The sequence below is a fragment of the Poecilia reticulata genome, linkage group LG2 (assembly GCF_000633615.1).
Source record: "Poecilia reticulata strain Guanapo linkage group LG2, Guppy_female_1.0+MT, whole genome shotgun sequence".
NCBI classification, from domain to species: domain Eukaryota; kingdom Metazoa; phylum Chordata; class Actinopteri; order Cyprinodontiformes; family Poeciliidae; genus Poecilia; species Poecilia reticulata.
In genome coordinates this window covers 45,575,870-45,594,974 of record NC_024332.1, presented here as the reverse complement: position 1 = coordinate 45,594,974, position 19,105 = coordinate 45,575,870, and the positions used below count along the sequence as shown (strand labels likewise).

The following is a 19,105-nucleotide window of genomic DNA, read 5'->3' as shown; positions in this document are numbered from 1 at the left end:
AGGGTACCGGGCGGGTCAGGGGACCGGGCGGGTCAGGGTACCAGGCGGGTCAGGACAGGTTCTGTTTCCACCGTAAAATGGAAACAGAACAGCAGCTTGTTCTGCGTCATTCTGAGGTCTCCTAAAGGTTCGGCCCGGTTGGGGCGGAGCTGCAGACATTTTGTCCACTTTTTGGGGGACAGAAAAAAGTCATTGCTTGCAACAAGCACAAGACCTGACAGTTCGTCACTCGTCAGCGTGACATCATGATGAGACTGGGTTTATCCCCGCCGGCCCAGTGACAGTCTAATTGCGTCTAATTGTTCAGAATTTAAGTCTCATTAAATGTGTAAATAATCTCTAAATAATTTATCTTGGTTTCAGAACCTGGAGTTTTTTTCTTCATGAAGTCCACACAGTTTGCCCTCATTTGGTCTTTATCTTTTTGAGCGGCAGGACAGACAGAGGAGAAAAATGGCTGAAACATCAACATGCTCTGGTCTTATCTCGTTTCCTGGCCGTCTCMATCACTCAGCCTTAAACAGGAAGAGGTTTCCAGTCCGGCAGGTTGACAGGGTCCAGATAAAAGCTTCTGACATCCTGCAGATCTGACCCTGACCTTAAGGCTTCTGGAATCAGACACAAGCTTCAGTTCATTTTAGTGCTATTCAAATGTTTAACTTACTGTTTTACTTTAGTTTTGCTGTCATGTGAGAGAACGATGTGTGTTTTGAACAGGAGCACATGATGTCTGTTATCTTCTGCTGCTGTTATTTTCAGATGACCTCATCCTCCCTCTGCTCGTCTTTCTAGATTATCATAATCTCCTTTCTTTCATCGTTCATCTGTTTRTCCAGAGTACTCGGCTCGAGTCCAAAACATCAACCCCAGCATGACCTCTTCTCAGTCTGAGCACCGCCGCTCTCACTCCCTGTCGGGTTGGTTCTCCCAGCCGGACTGAAGGAACGCTTCAGGAAAACAGGACATGGTTTTCCTTGTGTCTGAGCGTTCCTTCAGTCTGAGTTCAAATCTCTTTCTGCTCTGCCTTTTCAGTGTGGTGGGCTTTTGTTGGCGTTGAATTGTCTGTTTCACCTCTTCTTAAAAACTCTTTCCGTCATTCTCCAGCTTGAGAAACACCAAACTCCCTCACCACTCGTGTTTGTTCTGAGCTGCAGTTTCCTCTCTGAAGGTGAAGGAGTGGTCCGAACAGACCAGAGGGGATAACTTTAAAGTTTCACAAGAACGGGACAGAGGAGGAACAAAGGAGGCTCTGTTCCTGCCAGGAGAGAGAGTCACAAGATCCGYWTTGCCAAAGTTGGGGAACAATGCTGCAGCCAGGATACACTGGCCTCATTCAAATCCACTTTTATCACTTCAACCATTTTYRCSATCTACAAAAGCAGACAAAGTAAATGCAGGCCACAGTTGTCCTGGTTGGATCATCAGTGGRCCTGAGTTTGTCCTCTGGTGGCAGAATCTGCACCGCAGAGGAAGATTCAACACAACCACAAACCGTAGAGGTGRAATTAGGTAATGATGGGATTCACATTACGTCGCAGCTGCCTTTCCTTCAGGAACAGYTAGTTTGGTTGAACAGGRTCGTCTTCAGCCTCCAGCAGGAGCAGGTGTGGCGATCAGAGGAAGCCACATGGATCTCAGACTCGCCTCCATGCTGCGTCCACAGAATGATGGGAGAAAAGGCCTCTCGGTTCTGGGATCRGCAGCTGTTAACCATTAGCCGTTACCGCAGTAACGGCGTACTGTAACAGGGAGGTGTGTGTTTTTGGACCCATCTGGGCCTCAGTGGGTGTGTTTCAGTTTTAAAAGCAGGAAAAAAGCAGATTTTTCCTGAATATGAGGCGAGTAGAACAGCTGTTCTCATGTTGGGTCCATTCAGCCTGGAGAAACGCTGAGACCAGGCGGTCGCCCACCACCACTGCTCCGCTCCGTCTTCAGTGTCTGCAGACTGATGTACAGCAGCAGAGTAAATTGCATTTCCACTTTAGCTCCGAAGCCAGAGGTTTCCCACAGTCACAATCCAACATGGCCACCTAATGTGAAACTGTTATGAAAGTTGAAGAAATAAAATGTTTATTGGCGTTTCTGATAGTTTGTATTGGATCAGACCAGCAGTGTCAGTGAGCTGTTCAACTAAATATTTAGCTTAAAAAGAAATATTTGCCTTCAAACTATATATTTGGCTTACTAAATAAATATTTAACATTTTCACATTTTAAAGGACGTCCGTCAGTAATAAAGAGGGCGAAAATGAAATCCTTCATTTGGATGTGAAGCATCTGTTGGTGATTCTTCCTCCTGCAGAGGAAACTGCCTCCGAACAAACACAATAAACCAAAATGTTCTTTGTCTTAAACTTGTTTTTTTTCTTGTTTTCCTCCAATAAGCACAGATCTTGACACAAAATGTGATGATCTAACACACTGATTCTGTTTCTGCTATCATGTCATTTTTCTAACTTCCCACTTTACAGTTTGTTGCCTATTTGCATAAAAATCTTAACTCGTCCGGTTTGTTGTTGTAATACTGCTAACTTTCTGCCTGGCTCTCCAAGTCGCAGCAGATTAATGAAAACCAGCTYAACTCGGCGCTTTGAGGAGCCGCCGGTGTTTGATTTGCTGAAAACAGGAGCCTGTTTATGACTGTATTCACCCAGGTTGAGAATTTAACAGCATTTATTGGATATGATGCTAAAATGTTTGTGTGCGTTTGCTCCTTTAGCAACTTTCTCCAGCGTGCATGTTGTATATGAAAGGATGGTTTGCTCGGACCATCAGGCATTTCTCATCTYTGACCTTTAACCCTCATTTATACGTCACCTCAGGGGTCCAGGCCCGTTCAGCACCTTCAGATGAACCGACAATCCTTCCCCGACGTCGCATCACCAGTGAGGGACACTCTGATGACGCGCTGTCCCCAGATGCGCCTGTTCGTTCTCCAGTCCGGTGCGTTTCTCCAGAGTTCGTCAGCGCCATAGCCATGAACCCGGGGGGACGGCCCAAGGAGGTAGAAAACCTGCTCCAGAAGCATCANAACCAGCTCAACTCGGCGCTTTGAGGAGCCGCCGGTGTTTGATTTGCTGAAAACAGGAGCCCGTTTATGACTGTATTCACCCAGGTTGAGAATTTAACAGCATTTATTGGATATGATGCTAAAATGTTTGTGTGCGTTTGCTCCTTTAGCAACTTTCTCCAGCGTGCATGTTGTATATGAAAGGATGGTTTGCTCGGACCATCAGGCATTTCTCATCTYTGACCTTTAACCCTCATTTATACGTCACCTCAGGGGTCCAGGCCCGTTCAGCACCTTCAGATGAACCGACAATCCTTCCCCGACGTCGCATCACCAGTGAGGGACACTCTGATGACGCGCTGTCCCCAGATGCGCCTGTTCGTTCTCCAGTCCGGTGCGTTTCTCCAGAGTTCGTCAGCGCCATAGCCATGAACCCGGGGGGACGGCCCAAGGAGGTAGAAAACCTGCTCCAGAAGCATCAAAACATGTAAAGTCATTGTTTTYTGACTGGGTTTTTTYCCGCCTCTACAGAAAAACATGCACAGCTACCGGGAGGCCTTTGAGGAGATGGAGGGAGGCCCCATCAGTCCGACACCCACAGCTGGTGGTGAGGCGTTACCCCAAACCCCGGCCTTCCCCGTCTCACCGCAAACCCCTTACTTCAATCTGTGTAAGTCCCCCCTCTGGCTGACAGATGGCACTGTGGAGCTTTGACTTACTCGTGTAATTCATACATGATTGATCATTTTTAAAATACAAGTTAAATTACAACCAACTTTTCTTCTTGAGATTTCCYCCACATGAAAAAACAGGAAAGAAGATTTGAAGGATTATGATGCTGATAAAAAAAAGTGACCATTCAATTTAGATGTTTAAACTCTTCTTTCTATTAGTGTCTTATGGGTCATGTTGTCTTAATAACTTTTTTCAGTTTATCAAGTTCTGTTCTAGTTGACCTTTTGCCAAGATGACCTCTGAAAAACATGCAGGAATCATGTTCCTTCATTGGATTTCAGCTTCGTCTCAGTTTATGTTCACACAGCAGGTGTTGATGCTCCATTATGACTTTGTTGCGTGTTTGTTCATTCTACTAATTGAACGTAATCAGACTTCTGTTTATGGAAGCAACAATGGATGCCGCCATCTATGGATTGATTTTCCAWTATGGATCAATTTATCCCAAATAGTTGAAGTAGCTCACTGTCTTTCTGTCGATTAGCTCCATCCAAAGAGTCAGCACTGCTTACTTCAGCCATCGTTTGTGTTCAGATTTATTGTGTCTGGATTCTTCTGGTGTAGTTTGACAATACATGTAACACGTCAGCGTCAGATAAAATGAAACATGATTATCGGATGATCGGATAGGTATCTGATTTGTACCGCATATAAAAGTGGCATAAATCCAATTTTTTAGGGTTAATAGATTTGAATTGGGTCACTCAGAGTGCCAGGCAGAGATGGGCTATGGGTGGCCTTCACCTGTTATATGAACGTAGCCTAGAGGCCAAAGCACACCGCATCCATTTTGGTGCCTGATCCAACAGGAAGTCAGGTTGGATGATGTAGTCACCAATTAAAACGGGGTCAACGGGGTCACATGGAGATTCCTCCATGACCGCATCGCCAAGGGACCAAGATAGCCCTGGGGTCTATTTTGGTCACAGCAAATTGAGGGGAATGTCATGAGTGAGACACGGTGGCAAAATAAAACATGTGCACTTTGGGGGGATATACAAATTTAAATCTTTTACTCGCCGAAAAAAGCAGTGTACTTACCCATGGTCGGAGCTCAGAATTACCAAAATAAAGTAAAGAGAGACACGGCGATCCTCTTCAAGCAGCTTAGAGCTCACTGCCAAACTGACTTGTGTTTATGCTGGCGCAACTTTCCAGTTCTCTCGCAAATACTCGATCTCCGTAGAGAGACTGCTGTGGTTGAGTCTTCGTCAGGAAAAAATTGGCGAGTCGGATGCAAGTGATGCGTTTTGGACCCAATTTAGCTTAATTACAACTGCATGCCTAGTTTTTAGTTACACAGCTCAGTTCCTCTGCTGTCGTCTTTACATCCTCCTAAACAGGAAATGCTGTTCTTAAGAACACTACAGTTTTCTCAGCTTGACACAAAATGCAGTGTAGAAGTAAAAATGCCCAATTCCCCAGCCAATCTTGTTGAAAGTTTGCGGATCAGTGCAGTCTGTTCTCARTAGTAGATGCTGAAGGTGCTTCAGTCTTCATGTCTCTCCACACTCGTACCATCTATGACCAAAAGGTGGGGTTTCAAARAATTGATTGCGATTCTTTGGTAAGTGGAGGACGCAYGGCACTCGATGRGAGTCCCACCGTCCCAACCCGTCAGCCATACTGATCCCTGAACCCTGTTCTGCTCCTGAGTGTCTCCCTGCCCATCACTCATCACAGCCCTGCACGGCTTTGGCGTGAAAATCACTCGAGAGCAGCACTGTGATGAGACTGCAGAGCAGTCAAAGCTTCCAGTGAAAGCTGAAATGATGTTTTTACAAACCAAACTCTCAGCAGCTGCTGCTCTCCCTGCTCCTGTGACTTGAGTTCCCATTGCTGCCCTGTTTCCCTGCACAACCTGCTTCTTTCATTGTTACCTTTTTGGCATGAAAAATGGTGAATCATCTCAGTGATTCAGCAGGAATAAAACCTTTTCCCAGAGACATGATTTCACCAGTGTTTAGTTGTTGCATCGAGTCGAGTCTCTCCCGTACTTCATTCAAAGCTGAACAGTGGACGTGCGGTCACATGGTTGCAGGATGTTCATATTACTCACACCTTACATACAAGACGCAGACCACCTGGGGTCACCCTGGGGCTTCCAGGAGTAAATGCCACCTTTCTTCTCTTCCATCGACAATGACACTGCTATTTTCATTCAAGAGTTTTTTAGCCATTTTGACAATCTTTTTGTAGGTATTGTGTGAATATCCATACAAATTACCATAATTTATCACCATGTCTGATAAATGCTCCTAAAAACTATTCATGTTGCCTGCAGACACAAAAACCGGATAGTAGAAGAGGATCAGTGGAAGTGAAATAGTAACATTACCATCAGGGCAAAAATCTGCATAAAATATGGCAACAAACTTCTGGACAAATTCCACATTTTGCACAGAGCTCTGTGGAAAATAGTTTGACTCAAGTCTGGTGACGAGAGACGAGGAGGAAAGGAAGACGGTACAAGATAATGCAGCTTTTATCATGGAACTGATTTCAACGCTTTGGATGAAGTATGGGAGAGCCTGTAGTTTCATACATCTTTATAAAAGGTTAAAAGTTGTTTAACTGATCATGTATGAGTCTGTAAATCATATTTCTTAGTTTTAACTGGTAGGAAAAAAGTGTCAATCAAAAGGAGCAAGCAGGTATTGCATTATTATGTTAACCTTTTATGATCAGAGGCTAAGACATAAAAAAATCTTTGACTTTATTTCAGTTTATTTCAGTTTTAACTTGGATGTGTTTACGTATCTTTAATGCCTGATTTGCTTCATGGGTCCAGACAGGCAAAGACCCCAAAACCTGTAATCAGAGGTTCTTCATAGGTTCAGCTCAGCTCTGCTTTAATGCACCTTGTTCAACTAGRAGTCAGGTTGGGTCAGAGTTTGACTGAGATTGGTCACATGCATGTTTTGACCCTCCATCAGAGCATGAAGCATGGGAACTCCCACATGAACATGTCCGTCTTTGTACCACCCAGACATGCTGACAGTTCCTTACCTGGTTGGTTGTTCAAATCACATTTCTAGGAGYTGACAGAGATAAAAAATAGCATCCTAAATGAAACCACAGTTTGTAAGTCATACGGTCAACAGGTAGCAGCTGTCAGCATGGCTGTAAGTCTCTCTTTGTGTGGTGCTAACTGCCCCGTTTCCCTCCAGGTCGCTCTCCTCCTGGTCTTGCCAAGACTCCCCTGTCAGCCCTGGGCTTGAAGCCTCACAACCCGGCAGAAATCCTCCTCAACCAAACAGGCTCAGGTTGGTCCTGAAACCATCAAGATGTCTTTGGGGTCATACTGTGCAGTGGCCTCCTAATCACTGTAATAAGACCTTCAGGTCATCTGAAGAAACAATGAAAATGTTTAAATCAAAAGGATGGGATGTTGATCTGCTTAGAGCTGTAAGCTCCAAGAAAGATGACACCACCATTACTACAACTGTGGATTCCTACATCATGTTGTTCTTCACAATATGTTGTTTCTGGTTATCTCCAATGATGCCAAACAGATGATGAGAGCAGTGAAAGGGAGGAAGGTAAGGATTAGAGATCTTTGCTGGCACTCAAGCTCATAATCAGTAGCCACCTCATTCATCTTAARAGGCGTTTATCATCACTTTTATAACTTCTGTTCAGGCTAATGGCTCAGGACAGGTTCATTAACCCCCACCAAAAACACCTGTCTGAATTGAAACACACTTGAAAGTATCACAGAGTGTCAACGTTAATTTTAAAACACAAAACTTGGGTATCGATGCAAAAACAGAAAAAACACCCAACCATGACAAAAGAAGTCATAGTCTGCACTTTGAATGGGAGTTCATAAAGTGAAGGTTAATATAGTGATTCACTCCATGAGGAGGAAGAAGKCAAAAGAAACAAAACAGACCAAAACCTTACCCAGAGATTCAGGGTGTTTTCACACCCGACAGTCAGACTCAGTTTTATTGGGGACCAAAACTGCAATTTGTTCCATTTTTAGCTGCTGCGGTTTCTCTTTCACATTGCACAGAGTCAAACCAAGCAACCAGTTTACCCACTCACCTGTGGGGGTGCTGCACCAAGAACCACTGAAGGAAACGACATGAAAACAACAGTTTCTGCTCCGCTTGGCATTCACAATATGCCTTAGAATTGCACTAGAGTTCACTTCGGCTGAGTCAAGACTTAGGTTTGTAGGTGGACCAGAGTTTGATTGCACATTCACACCTCCCCAAACAAACCAGACTTGAAAAATCTGGCTCAGTCACAGAAACATGCTGCAACAGCTCATTTTTATCATGGATGTTTTTTCCGGTTAGACTTAATTCTTGTGAATAGCTGCRTCCGTCTCTACATCTGATGTAGCTGCATTTTATTGTGCTGCGTTTTTATCCCTCAAGCTTTGGTTTGTTCCTTCATAGAAATTCCCATTGTCCAGTTTCCGTTTACTTCCATAGAGCTCCTCATTTCCTGGACGTGCTCCCTCTATCCTTTCACTTCCTCCAATAAGAGGGCACACATCCACTTGATCCCGGCTTTGAGAAAGTTTTTTCGTCTACAGAGAAATGTGTGTGYCTTCGTTCAGTTCCAGGAAACGAATCTTTGTTGATATATATAGTAATGCCATTTTGTTTTAATGGGCATCCATCAAAAGGCTAAATGTGTTTCAAAAAACTGACTGGATTTTAAAAACAACCTTTATTTGTCTTATTTTAAAAGGTTTGTAGGTTTTCTGACAGGTGATGGTGGTGATGCGCCCTTTAAGATCCGTCTCWGTTGTCCTCGTCAGCATCATCAGTTACTCATCGTTTTTTTTTCTTTTTTAAAAAGGAGCATTCGCTATTAGTTCCTTTTCCTTTGATCTGATTGTTCCATTGCATTAATCTCTTGCTCAAGGGAAAAAAATATATAAAAACACAAATCAGAAACCAATCATCAACAATGCACAGCATGAGGCTATRCATTTAAATCTTACACTCTTCTTTTTTAAATCAAGGCCCAAGAAGCTATGTGGAGTCWGTGGCGAGGTCAGCGGTGGTAGGCGGACAGCCACCAACATCACCTCGGAGCCTTAGTCCACCTGGAGACATCAAGAGTCAGCAGCGAGGTCCAAGCCCAACCACTCATACACTGAACCCACCTTTATCCAGCAGCAGTCCCATCCAGGACTCACAGGGGTGAGTCAGTTACAACTCCTGGTCCTCGAACTAAGGCTACATTCATACACCAGGCAAATGCGACCCATACAACCCAACTAACAGATTTCTTCCCTCAATTGTAGAGATCTCCAAGCAGAAAGCAGCATTAGCACTCCCTCCCAACCGACTGTTGATTCTGGGTTCCACTCACACCCTCCGGAGAGTTTGTACCCTACTCGCACGCCATCAAATCAAGACCTAAATCCATCCACTTCTCCTTACCTGGACTCCTGCTCTCCAACCTCCTCCTACTTTGGATCTACAACCCCAACACTGTCCTATCTTGGTCCTAGCAGCCTACTGGGAAGCTACCCAGGCTCTGATCCCAGCCCACCTCTCTCAGAGCCCTCAAAGACCACACATGGCCATGAAAGTCTCCAGCTACAACCGAACATCCACAGCTCAAACTATAATCCCGTCCTCCAGCAGAACTTCAGTGTCAAACAAGATGGATTCATCCAGACAGGTCAAAAACCCCCATCTAACGACTTTGAGGTAGTAATGGCAGATCTTGGTGGCAGTCCAATCCTTGGTCGTCATCTGCCTCACGGAACACAGAGCAGTCCAGTTCTCAGCAGACAGACTTCTCAGCACAGTCCAATCCTCAGCCGGCAGCCCTCCCTGGGTCAGCCCATTCAGAGCAGTCCTGTGCTTAGCCGACAGCCATCTGTCACACACCCTCAAGGAAGCCCAGTGTTGGGCTGTCATCCATCTGTTACACAAATGTCCCAGAGAAGCCCCAGTTTAGATCGTCACCCCATGCACAGTGGTTACACCACACCAGATGAAAGACATGGGAACTTGTCGAGGCAGAGTAGCTCTTCTGGATATCAGGGGCCACCCACTCCCTCCTTTCCCATTTCCCCTGCTGGCTACTCGGATGGGGGGACGATGGGGATGAGTGTAGGTTTCAGGCAGGGTAGCCCAGCCCAAGGCTTCCAGCCACAGCTCCCAGAGAAGAGACGCATGTCGAGTGGCGATAGACCAAATGGAGCACCGTCCTATGGGACGCTAAATGGGAAGATTATGTCCCCAGTGAGTGGAGGGAGTACTCCTGGCTACTTCCACACCCTCTCAGACTTTTCACGGTTCAATATGCATGGTAAGAACATACATTTAGAGAAAGCACTGTCCTCAAGACAAGATTTATAATGTGATCAAAGAACCTTCAAGCATTTTTCTATAACTGTATATCATCATATCACATCTTTCACAAACAAAGGTTCTCATCTTAGTTTTATTTTTACTGCAGATGGAAGTCCGGAGACCAAGCTGAATGTTAAATTTGTTCAGGACACGACCAAGTTCTGGTACAAGCCGGACATCTCCAGGGAGCAAGGTACGCTGCTTTTAGACTGTTCGAGTTCACATTTTCAGTCTCCGTGGGGTAACATGTTTCAGTTGTTGGAAAAGAGGTTCCTCACGTTCAGAAGGAGGAGTGTGGATTTTAATCCTGGCTTCGGGATATTTGACCAGATCTTTAACTTAAATAAATTATTGTTCGGTTGTCTTGACCATGTGTACTTTGTGGATCTGGAGGAGGATCACTAAACAGGTCCCTTGAGGTATTTTGTGTGGGGTGAAATTATTTCTTTCAAGGGCTATTCTCTCTTTGTATGCCCAAAGCTCTGGCTGTATCCACATTTTCAGAACAAATTTGTCTTGTTCCTATTGTGGGTTGGAGTGTTTTGTGTTTATGAACTGYATCTGAAGGTGTAGTTATGAAGGAAAGGACTRTCTKTTAATCTCAGGTTACCATCTATGGTTCTGTTGTCTTCAGCATCTGAGGGGAGCAAAAAGTAATCAGTTGAAGTAATCAGGTTGATCAGGATGCCTCCTTCATGYMTTCTTCATAGAAGCRGTGAGGAACTGGCACTAGCACCAACCCCGGTTACGAACTCAAACCTCACCGGTGGAAAAGTCGTTCTTGATATGAACTTATCTTTTAGGGTGTTTTTAAGCCTGATTGTCTAGGGCACTGTGTTTGTTGACCAAAGTTGCAACATATATATTGACATTTCAGCAGGTATGGTTCACTTTCACACTGCCCTGTATCAAACAAACCACACCCTTTAAGAAATCCGTTTATCTCCTCTCCTGTGGGGGCGCTGCACCACAAAACTCTGAAGGAAACGATACGAAAACCTCCGACACTGAGCACAACCTCCTTCTTCACTAACTGATAATAAAAAAGGAGTGGTGTCAGATTTTATTGATTGTAGGATTTCGCTTTTGTCTTTGGTGCAAGACCACAAGCCATTTCTCCTGCTAGCGCTTGATACACACATCTGTGTTGGTTGTATTTAGCCATTCTGTACTGCACTGTRGTCCGCTTCCTGCTTTTGGAGCAATCCCCAGTCCACTTGGCATTGCATTCGAACAGAACCAGAGCTGCTGCGAATGCACCCTTGGTTTCCCCCAYCAAACATAAACCTGGACACTGGCCGGACCACTTCAAAATTCCTTTTTTTGTTTGGCATTATGATTCAAGTAAGGAGTCATTTACAGTTTATCTTGTGTTCTTTAGGCTTGGTTAATGCTGGGATGTTCACATACTTTTAGAAGGTGTTATGTTTTCATTTAATGCTGCACAGATGGTTAAATCTTCATGGYTTTCACTCTGAGATGATGGACATAATATCAGTGACCCTGTAACATCGTTTTGTAGAAATAATGAATATGCATGTGGTCTTTGGTTTGGGTCAGTTGCCACCAGCCATCCTGCATGCATTTTCTCCCTTGCATTATATTGCATCATCTTGAAATYGTGCACAACTGCAATGACATCAGGCACATGCAGTTTATATTTAGTGCAGTCCCAAAGAGTGAAAACCACAGCATATGTAGAGAATTACTGAATATCTGATTCATCTCTCTTAAACTGTCACATGTGCAGAAGTGAGCCAGTAAGGACTAAAGCTCGTCTCCTGAGTGTCTGAAACAAGTCGTCATGCTGGAGACTAAGCCYGTGGCTTACTTCTTCATTTTTTTTAATTTGCATCATTTTAGAGCTTTTTAGCTTCTTCCTATCTTTAAATGTTAGCACTCAAATCTAGTTAGTGTCACCACTTTGCTATGGCTAAGAGATTAAATTGAGAAATTACAACAATCTGTTTTTTTTTTTTGTTAAAAATATTAAACCAGAGTAGTGACCCTAGTGTTGTCATGTTCCTGTTACTCCATCTGCTGGAACAAAGCTCATCGTTTTGCCCATTATTCTTTAAAAATCCATGCAAATCAAAATCTGGACATTAATCTCATGATATACTGTTCTAAAACAGTGTTTCCCAACCCTGGTCCTCAAGGCACACCGTCCTACATGTTTTAGAGGTTTCCCTGCTTCAATGTGCCTCACTCAACTGATTGCAGTTCAGCAAACGCCTGTTAATCAGTCATCGATTGAAATCAGCTGGTCTGAAGCAAGGAAATACCTGAAACATGCAGGACAGGGGGGCGTGATRAATGGAGTTGAGAAACAGTGTTTYAGAAGGTTTATACCAGAACAGTGTCTGGAAATTGAATAATCAGAGATTMTCTTGTATACAAGTTGTCTATACATTATCAGTGGAGCTCTACAGAGGCACAGTGATTGGCTGGTTGACCATCTGAAGGCRGTCCCAGGGCCCAGACGACAAAATGTTACTCTCAATATCCACACTTCCTCTGATTCGTAAATATGCTGTGTGATTACAGCCATCAACCTGCTGAAAGACAGAGAGCCRGGAGCCTTCGTCATCAGAGACAGCCACTCGTTCAGAGGGGCGTACGGCTTGGCCATGAAGGTGGCGTCCCCTCCACCCTCTGTGCACCAGAGCAAGAAAGGTAGGAGGATTATGTAATGCAGCCGCTGTTGTCTTGACTTGGCCCCAGTTAAGGTCGAGATAATATCGTGACAACAAAGAACTGAGAACTGGTTCGATGTTAATCGGTTGTTCTGTGCCATGCAGGTGACATCACCAACGAGCTGGTGAGGCACTTCCTGATTGAGAGCAGTCCTAAAGGAGTGAAGCTGAAAGGCTGCCCTAATGAGCCTTATTTTGGTAAGCAGAACATCAGCAGGCATCTTTGTACAATTAGACAAGTTAAACATAAGTACACATCCGCTTTTCTCTAACTTATTAAAATGTTGTCTTAATAATTAAMAATGTGGGCTGTTTTCAATGGTTTCAGGTCATTAGAGCAAGGGAGCCACGTTAACAGTTTTATCTATAAAACCTCGACTGGCTACTTGGATGATTGAAAACTGTCCTGCATGAAACCAATRTCTTTGATTTCCTGAACCACTGTTTGAAGAAAATGTCTTCTAGAAACTAGCAGCAGGTTCTGAAGTTAATTTCGAGGCCATCTTCAATCCAAAAAGGTCCAATCAGCTCTTTAATAATACCAGAACCGTGCCCCAACTCACCCTTCCTAGCAGGAAGTGGACCTCTGTGCCTGTTACTGATCCACCAACAGGACCATCCATCTGGTCCTTCAAGAGTCTCTCTCACTTCATCCATAAAGCCTTTTTAGAATCTCTCTTCAGACATTTCTTGACCCAGTCTAGATGCTTCAGATTCTTGTTGGTCAGGTGAGCTCTGAACATCTTGTACTCTAGTTCCTCCAAGTRGGTGGCAGATWTMGACTATGGCAGATGGATTCCTGGTAGCTTCAGGCTTGATTCTTCTCAAATCCTTTGCAAGTCATTTGTGTCTTTTTCTCTCAATCCGCTTCTTGTGAACCTGTTGACTATTTGACCCCAAACATTTGATGGTTCTGTGATCACACCTTGACATATTAGCTATTTCAAGAGTGCTGCATCCTTTYGAGAGACTTTTGGTGATTATTGACTAAATGTCTCCTGATTTTCTCTCACGAGTTGAGGCTACTTTGAGTATGAAAGATTAATTGAAAGTTGTTTTTCTGTCTGGCAGGTTGTCTCTCTGCTTTGGTCTACCAGCATGCCATCACACCTCTGGCGCTCCCCTGCAAACTCCTCATCCCTACCACAGGTATTGATTGACCTTCCACTCCGTTTAGAAGCATTGCTTTGGGGGTTTTTAAGGTTGTAAATGTGCTTTYTGTAGATCTGATGGAAGAAACTCCAGAGGTCACAGCTACAAACCCGCTAGCTGAAAGGCTGAAACAAGGAGCAGGTAACACATCTAAAAGCATCTAATTCTGCTGTTGAAAGTTCAGTTATCTGGTGTCAGAGGCAGCGATTAGATTCTCACAACCTGACTCCTTGTTATCTCAGTGCAGAGGGCCCCAGCTGAGTCCCATGGTAAAGCCATTTTCACATCTGGAATGTGCATCTTACATGTTGGTCTATGTTCTTAACAGCAGCGTCCAGCATCTCCTCAGTAACCTTTCTGTGGAATGATTTTCCTCCTCAAACTCCCAGATTCCTTCCTGAAGCATGATCCACRTTAAAACCTTTTCTGCATGAACAGAGGTGATCCTGCTCAACACGTTTGATCCATCTGGGGTGATTTCTCTCTCTTCCCAGCATGCAACGTTCTCTATATCAACTCGGTGGAGATGGAGTCCCTGACGGGTCCYCAGGCTGTTGCCAAGGCCATTTCTGAGACGCTGGCTGCTGCTTCGCCCCCCACCGCCACCGTTGTGCACTTCAAGGTGTCTTCCCAGGGCATCACGCTCACAGACAACCAGAGGAAGTAAGTCGGAAACATCCTCCCCATTCTGACACCAGTCAGAGTAACGCAAAGTTTCGGTTTTATCTTTAGGCCTGTCCTTACCAGATACATGACGCTGCAAAATGAACTAAATTCAGACTACCTAACCACACATTCTCAGATACARACTGAGTGTTGTTTAGATAATGTTTAGGTGAATAAACTCAAAATGACCAAAACATTCTGGTAGAAACTTTCCACAGCAACATCATGATTTTTCCTCTTTTCCAGGCTTTTTTTCCGACGCCACTATCCCGCCAACACCGTCACTTTCTGCAATACAGACCCTCAGGACAGGAAGTAAGTCAGACATAAGTCTAGAGTCATGATTTCTTTGGTGTTCAACCCTTTTCTTGTTGCATGTATCAAAGCAAAATGTGAAACAAAACTAAAGCAGTTGCTAGGCTACTATAACCAACTTTTCTCTCTAAAAACTGGATTGGTGGAGAATTTCCAACAAATCCGACATGCACTGGTGGGCACCGCCAACTGAAACGTTAGCTGTGCTACTMACATAGCATGCTATGTGCTAATGTTAACTAGTGAAACATCAGTTTCACTAACCCTAAAGTGCTCTATCAACACACCATATCAAACTTCAATGCAAATATTTGCCCTTGAAAGWCTACAACCCTCAAGAATCAATTTAATTTGACATTATAATTTACATGTTGTATAACACCTTTAGTATTTATGTTTATATCTTGTTCTCTTCTGTCCATGTTTTATTTGAAGAAAACTTGAGAGGAAACAAAACTGCTGTGACTTCAAAATAAGAGCGTGTATAAATGTCTAATGAAAGTTCATAAAACAGCCAAGTAAATTACTGTTTAGAATTTATTTGKAAAAATATTTTGCGAAAGCYAAGTGTGCTCAACGCGATCAAAGTTAGCAAACGCACTGGATGAAATATTAGCTCACTATTARCAAATTAGAGGAAATGTGCCCTCCACAATTTTCTTTTGCAACAAAAATATTTAGGCCAAGATGACTAACAATTGTAAATACGGTGTTAATTACAATCTAGTTTTAAATCTGTTAGAAAATGAAGGGATTGCAGATTTGTAAGCATTTTTGGGAGTAAAACCTTTGAAAGATCAGAAGGATTTTAAAATTRCAATTTAGTTTCCTTAGAGGAATGTAAAGAAGCTTTAGTTGTGACTAGAGCTTCATTTTTCATCATTACTCTGCATTTCWCTGTGTGTCCAGGGAAAACATGAGAAAAAAAATCCCTAACTTGTGTATTTTTTTACCCTTCCAGATGGAGCAAACCTGAGGGCGGCCCGGCCAAGTGAGTGACCGCTCCATCAGCAGCGTTTCCCGCCCAATCCGACCTTCCTCCTCTTTAAATCTTCTTTCTTTTCAGGTTCTTTGGATTTGTGGCGCGGAAGCAGGGAAGCACAACGGACAACGTCAGCCACATCTTCGCGGAGTTGGACCCGGACCAGCCGGCCAGCGCCATCGTCAACTTTGTGTCGAAGATAATCGCCTCGCAGACCCGATGAGGAGCGGGCTGAACCTCCCTCCCTCTTGGCCCGGTTCCTTTAAAACCTTTGGTTGCTTTTCATTTCTTCTTCGATGTCGCCCTTTTTTCTTGCTCTGTCTCCTTTAAGACGTGTGGTTGTTCTCAGTCGGGCTTCAGAACAGAGCGGAGGAAGTGACRGATGGGGGGTAGCTGTGTTTGACGGTGGGATGGGGGGTAATTAAGCCTCCAGGGAAGAGGGAATGATTGTGTGCAAATATTAACATTTTTATGTTGTTTTTTAAGGAGGAAGTGAAGTTGTGTGAAGGTGGATTGTTTATCTTTCAGACTGCTCAACCAAAGATTTAACAAAGGTAGTCCAGGGTGTGARCCGTGCACCGCCAAGGGAGGGTCACAAGTATTCTTTTGTAAAACAAATATGGCTGCTTAATCCAAAACACCCAAGTTTCTGTCTGTATGTACTGATACTGTAGGTCAATCCTGCACCACTGCTGTCTTACATGAAACTGTTGGACATTCTGCAGCTGGTGGGGGTCTGTAAATATTCTGAATGGCTTTTTATTTTGGAGTAGGACTAGTAGACGACATCTGGCGTTTGTTTTCTAAAGCTTTGAAAAAAAAAAATATCCACGATGTCTTAAAGATGCAGGACTGAAGCTGATGACCGTCACTGTGCCCTCGCTTCATGTCCGCCACCATCGCAGCATTTAGCTCACGACTGAAAGGCTCAGAGCTGATCGTTCTTTACGGCTCTCGGGTTTTTGTCTGTGGAAACGAGTCAGAACGCTCGCCCTACCCGAAAGTAAGCTATACCTATAGATATATATGAGTTCTATATATAAACTTCCATTGGTTTAAGATATTTATTTTTTTGCTTCATTTTAACTTGTATACCTGTATTATAAAGTATACATTACTAAAAACAGAGAAGATGGCTGAGAAGTTGTAAAGCGTGTGCTTTTAAAGTGCATCACTGTCGTTTTGAATGTTTTTCACGTTTTGTTTTCTTTTAACACTCTTGTTTTTTGTTTTATTGGGGAAATATTTTGTATCAAAGAATATTATTGAAGTCCAAATTGGAGTTGATCTAAAGTGAAGCCAGAAACAAATGATTTGTTGCCTTGAACCTGCCTRGAAAGTACATCATCCACATTCAGYACCTATGTGGGATGGCATAGAGGTCCGGTCCAATATGGGTTTCATTCTGATCCCTCAGAGTCCGTTTAATCTCTTAAAACCCAATGAAGCAGCAGCCATGATGAACAGGTCAGAATCTCTTTACCTGTAATGTAAAACTGGGTCCACTCACTGACCACAATGGGTCACCACGACCTTAACCATCCAGGAGGAACGGTCTGACCTGACTGCGGATCATTTAAGAAGACGTAAACGTCTAGAATTGTTTCATGGAGCTTAGCGACATAAAAGGTCACTGCTGACCGTCCAGAACCCTCAATGCCTTGGCCTATACAAAGCAAAAACCAGGATAAAGAAGCGCAAGGTTGTGAAAATTAATGCAATTGCATCTAGACCAGAACATGTAGGACATAAAGATGTTAAACGAGGTCGTCCAGAGCTCACACACTCCAATAACACAACAGACCACAGCATATCAGGACTGAGGCCTATACAAGCACTGGGCCCAATGCAAACCCAAAATCTCAACCCAATTAAGCTCCATTGATGCATTGACTAACAAATTTAAACCTCCTCATATTCCCAAAAGACAGGAAAGATTTCAGGATGAGAACTGATTCAACCGGACTCTTCGTCTGCAGACGCCACATCGAAAACCCAAATCCTCCCAGTCAGGTTAAATGAGACACTACTGCCCTCGWGTGGTGCAGAACAAGAACTACAACAGATTCTAATTCAGTGTTTTAACTGTGTTGGATGAGAAATCAACTCTGAGAAATTAAGAACTGGTTGGCAGCAGGATGATTGATTAGACGTATTTGGAGCCTTATGATAAATTTTTTAAAAATGCAGCACTTACAGGGTTTTTGTATCTAGAATGTATTTATTAGCTGGGGGGCTTGCGCGCTCAACTGTAACCGTAATGCTGCAGACTAATCTCTACACAGCATCCAGTTTTACTCAAACCAGGCCCGTCGGTAGTTTATAGATGCTCGACTCGGCTTATGCAACAAGAAAAAAATTTAAAAACGTCGGTTTTTGCTTCCAAAACAATTATTGAAGTAAAAGGACTTTGAGCTAAGAGTCCAGATTTGTCTGGACTGTAGAGTGTATGAATGAGCTACGATTTCTGTAAAGAGCTTTGTTGATTTTGGTTTGCTACATGGTATGCATTTTATCATTTCAGGTTGATAAAAACATTAAAAAGCAGTACAAATCAACATGTTGGAGTCTTATTTTGGTGTATTTTACTTTTGAAGAGTCGGTTTCTTTTGTTGACTGGAGAAAAATCCCAAAAGTCAAACTTTATATGCTTCTTTGGGTGATTATTACTGGGATCTTAGGAAAGTGGTGTGAAGATTATTACAATACAAACTGAAATGATTTAAGATAGAATTTCTGCATGGATCTTGTAAAGTTTTAACTCTAGTTGGTATTAGATAGGAAAATAATCTTTAACCTAATCAGTTGCCATATTTGATCATGTGTGGTTTCTAAAGATGGCCTGCCCTTTAATAAAAGGGTTAACATTTTTAAAAAATATTAGTTTTTTATATTATGTTAATTCATTGTGCAATAATTCAGTTAGGGTTCATCAGTCCACCTTCAGCCATTTTAAGTTTGAACTTGTATAAATTAGTCCGAAATGATRAGTTTCACAAATCAAAGTTAGGTAAAATAAATAAATAAAAATAAATAAAGCAATTTAGGAAAATTAGTCCATGTCTATCATGTTAAACGGAATTTTGAGCGGTATTATTGAGGCATTTTATGTGATTAAGGTTTAAAAATATGGAGTCTGGAATAAGTCTGACAAGCTCTTAACATTTTAGATTAGACTGAAGCTAATTAATACAATATAAATAAATGCAAAGCATGTT

The 19,105-nt window shown here is 43.1% G+C and overlaps 1 protein-coding gene across 10 annotated transcripts in view; it reads left to right on the top strand.

The window, feature by feature from the left end:
- tns1b (tensin 1b) overlaps nucleotides 1-18,445 on the top strand; it is an 80,789-nt gene extending 62,344 nt beyond the window's left edge. For 4 of the 10 annotated variants that reach the window (XM_017302033.1, XM_017302027.1, XM_017302038.1 and 1 more), the window contains 17 exons: nucleotides 837-917; nucleotides 2,822-3,003; nucleotides 3,541-3,679; nucleotides 6,915-7,010; nucleotides 7,260-7,286; nucleotides 8,729-8,909; nucleotides 9,014-10,032; nucleotides 10,183-10,269; nucleotides 12,624-12,752; nucleotides 12,878-12,970; nucleotides 13,844-13,921; nucleotides 13,997-14,065; nucleotides 14,167-14,193; nucleotides 14,419-14,587; nucleotides 14,837-14,905; nucleotides 15,867-15,896; nucleotides 15,972-18,445. In XM_017302033.1, coding sequence (XP_017157522.1) covers nucleotides 837-917; nucleotides 2,822-3,003; nucleotides 3,541-3,679; nucleotides 6,915-7,010; nucleotides 7,260-7,286; nucleotides 8,729-8,909; nucleotides 9,014-10,032; nucleotides 10,183-10,269; nucleotides 12,624-12,752; nucleotides 12,878-12,970; nucleotides 13,844-13,921; nucleotides 13,997-14,065; nucleotides 14,167-14,193; nucleotides 14,419-14,587; nucleotides 14,837-14,905; nucleotides 15,867-15,896; nucleotides 15,972-16,110 — 2,615 coding nt within the window. In that variant the 3' untranslated portion in view covers nucleotides 16,111-18,445. The remainder of the gene's footprint in view (nucleotides 1-836; nucleotides 918-2,821; nucleotides 3,004-3,540; nucleotides 3,680-6,914; nucleotides 7,011-7,259; nucleotides 7,287-8,728; nucleotides 8,910-9,013; nucleotides 10,033-10,182; nucleotides 10,270-12,623; nucleotides 12,753-12,877; nucleotides 12,971-13,843; nucleotides 13,922-13,996; nucleotides 14,066-14,166; nucleotides 14,194-14,418; nucleotides 14,588-14,836; nucleotides 14,906-15,866; nucleotides 15,897-15,971) is intronic. The other 6 variants (XM_017302039.1, XM_017302044.1, XM_017302037.1 and 3 more) reach the window with 6 other exon arrangements.
- Nucleotides 18,446-19,105: the final 660 nt, after the last annotated feature.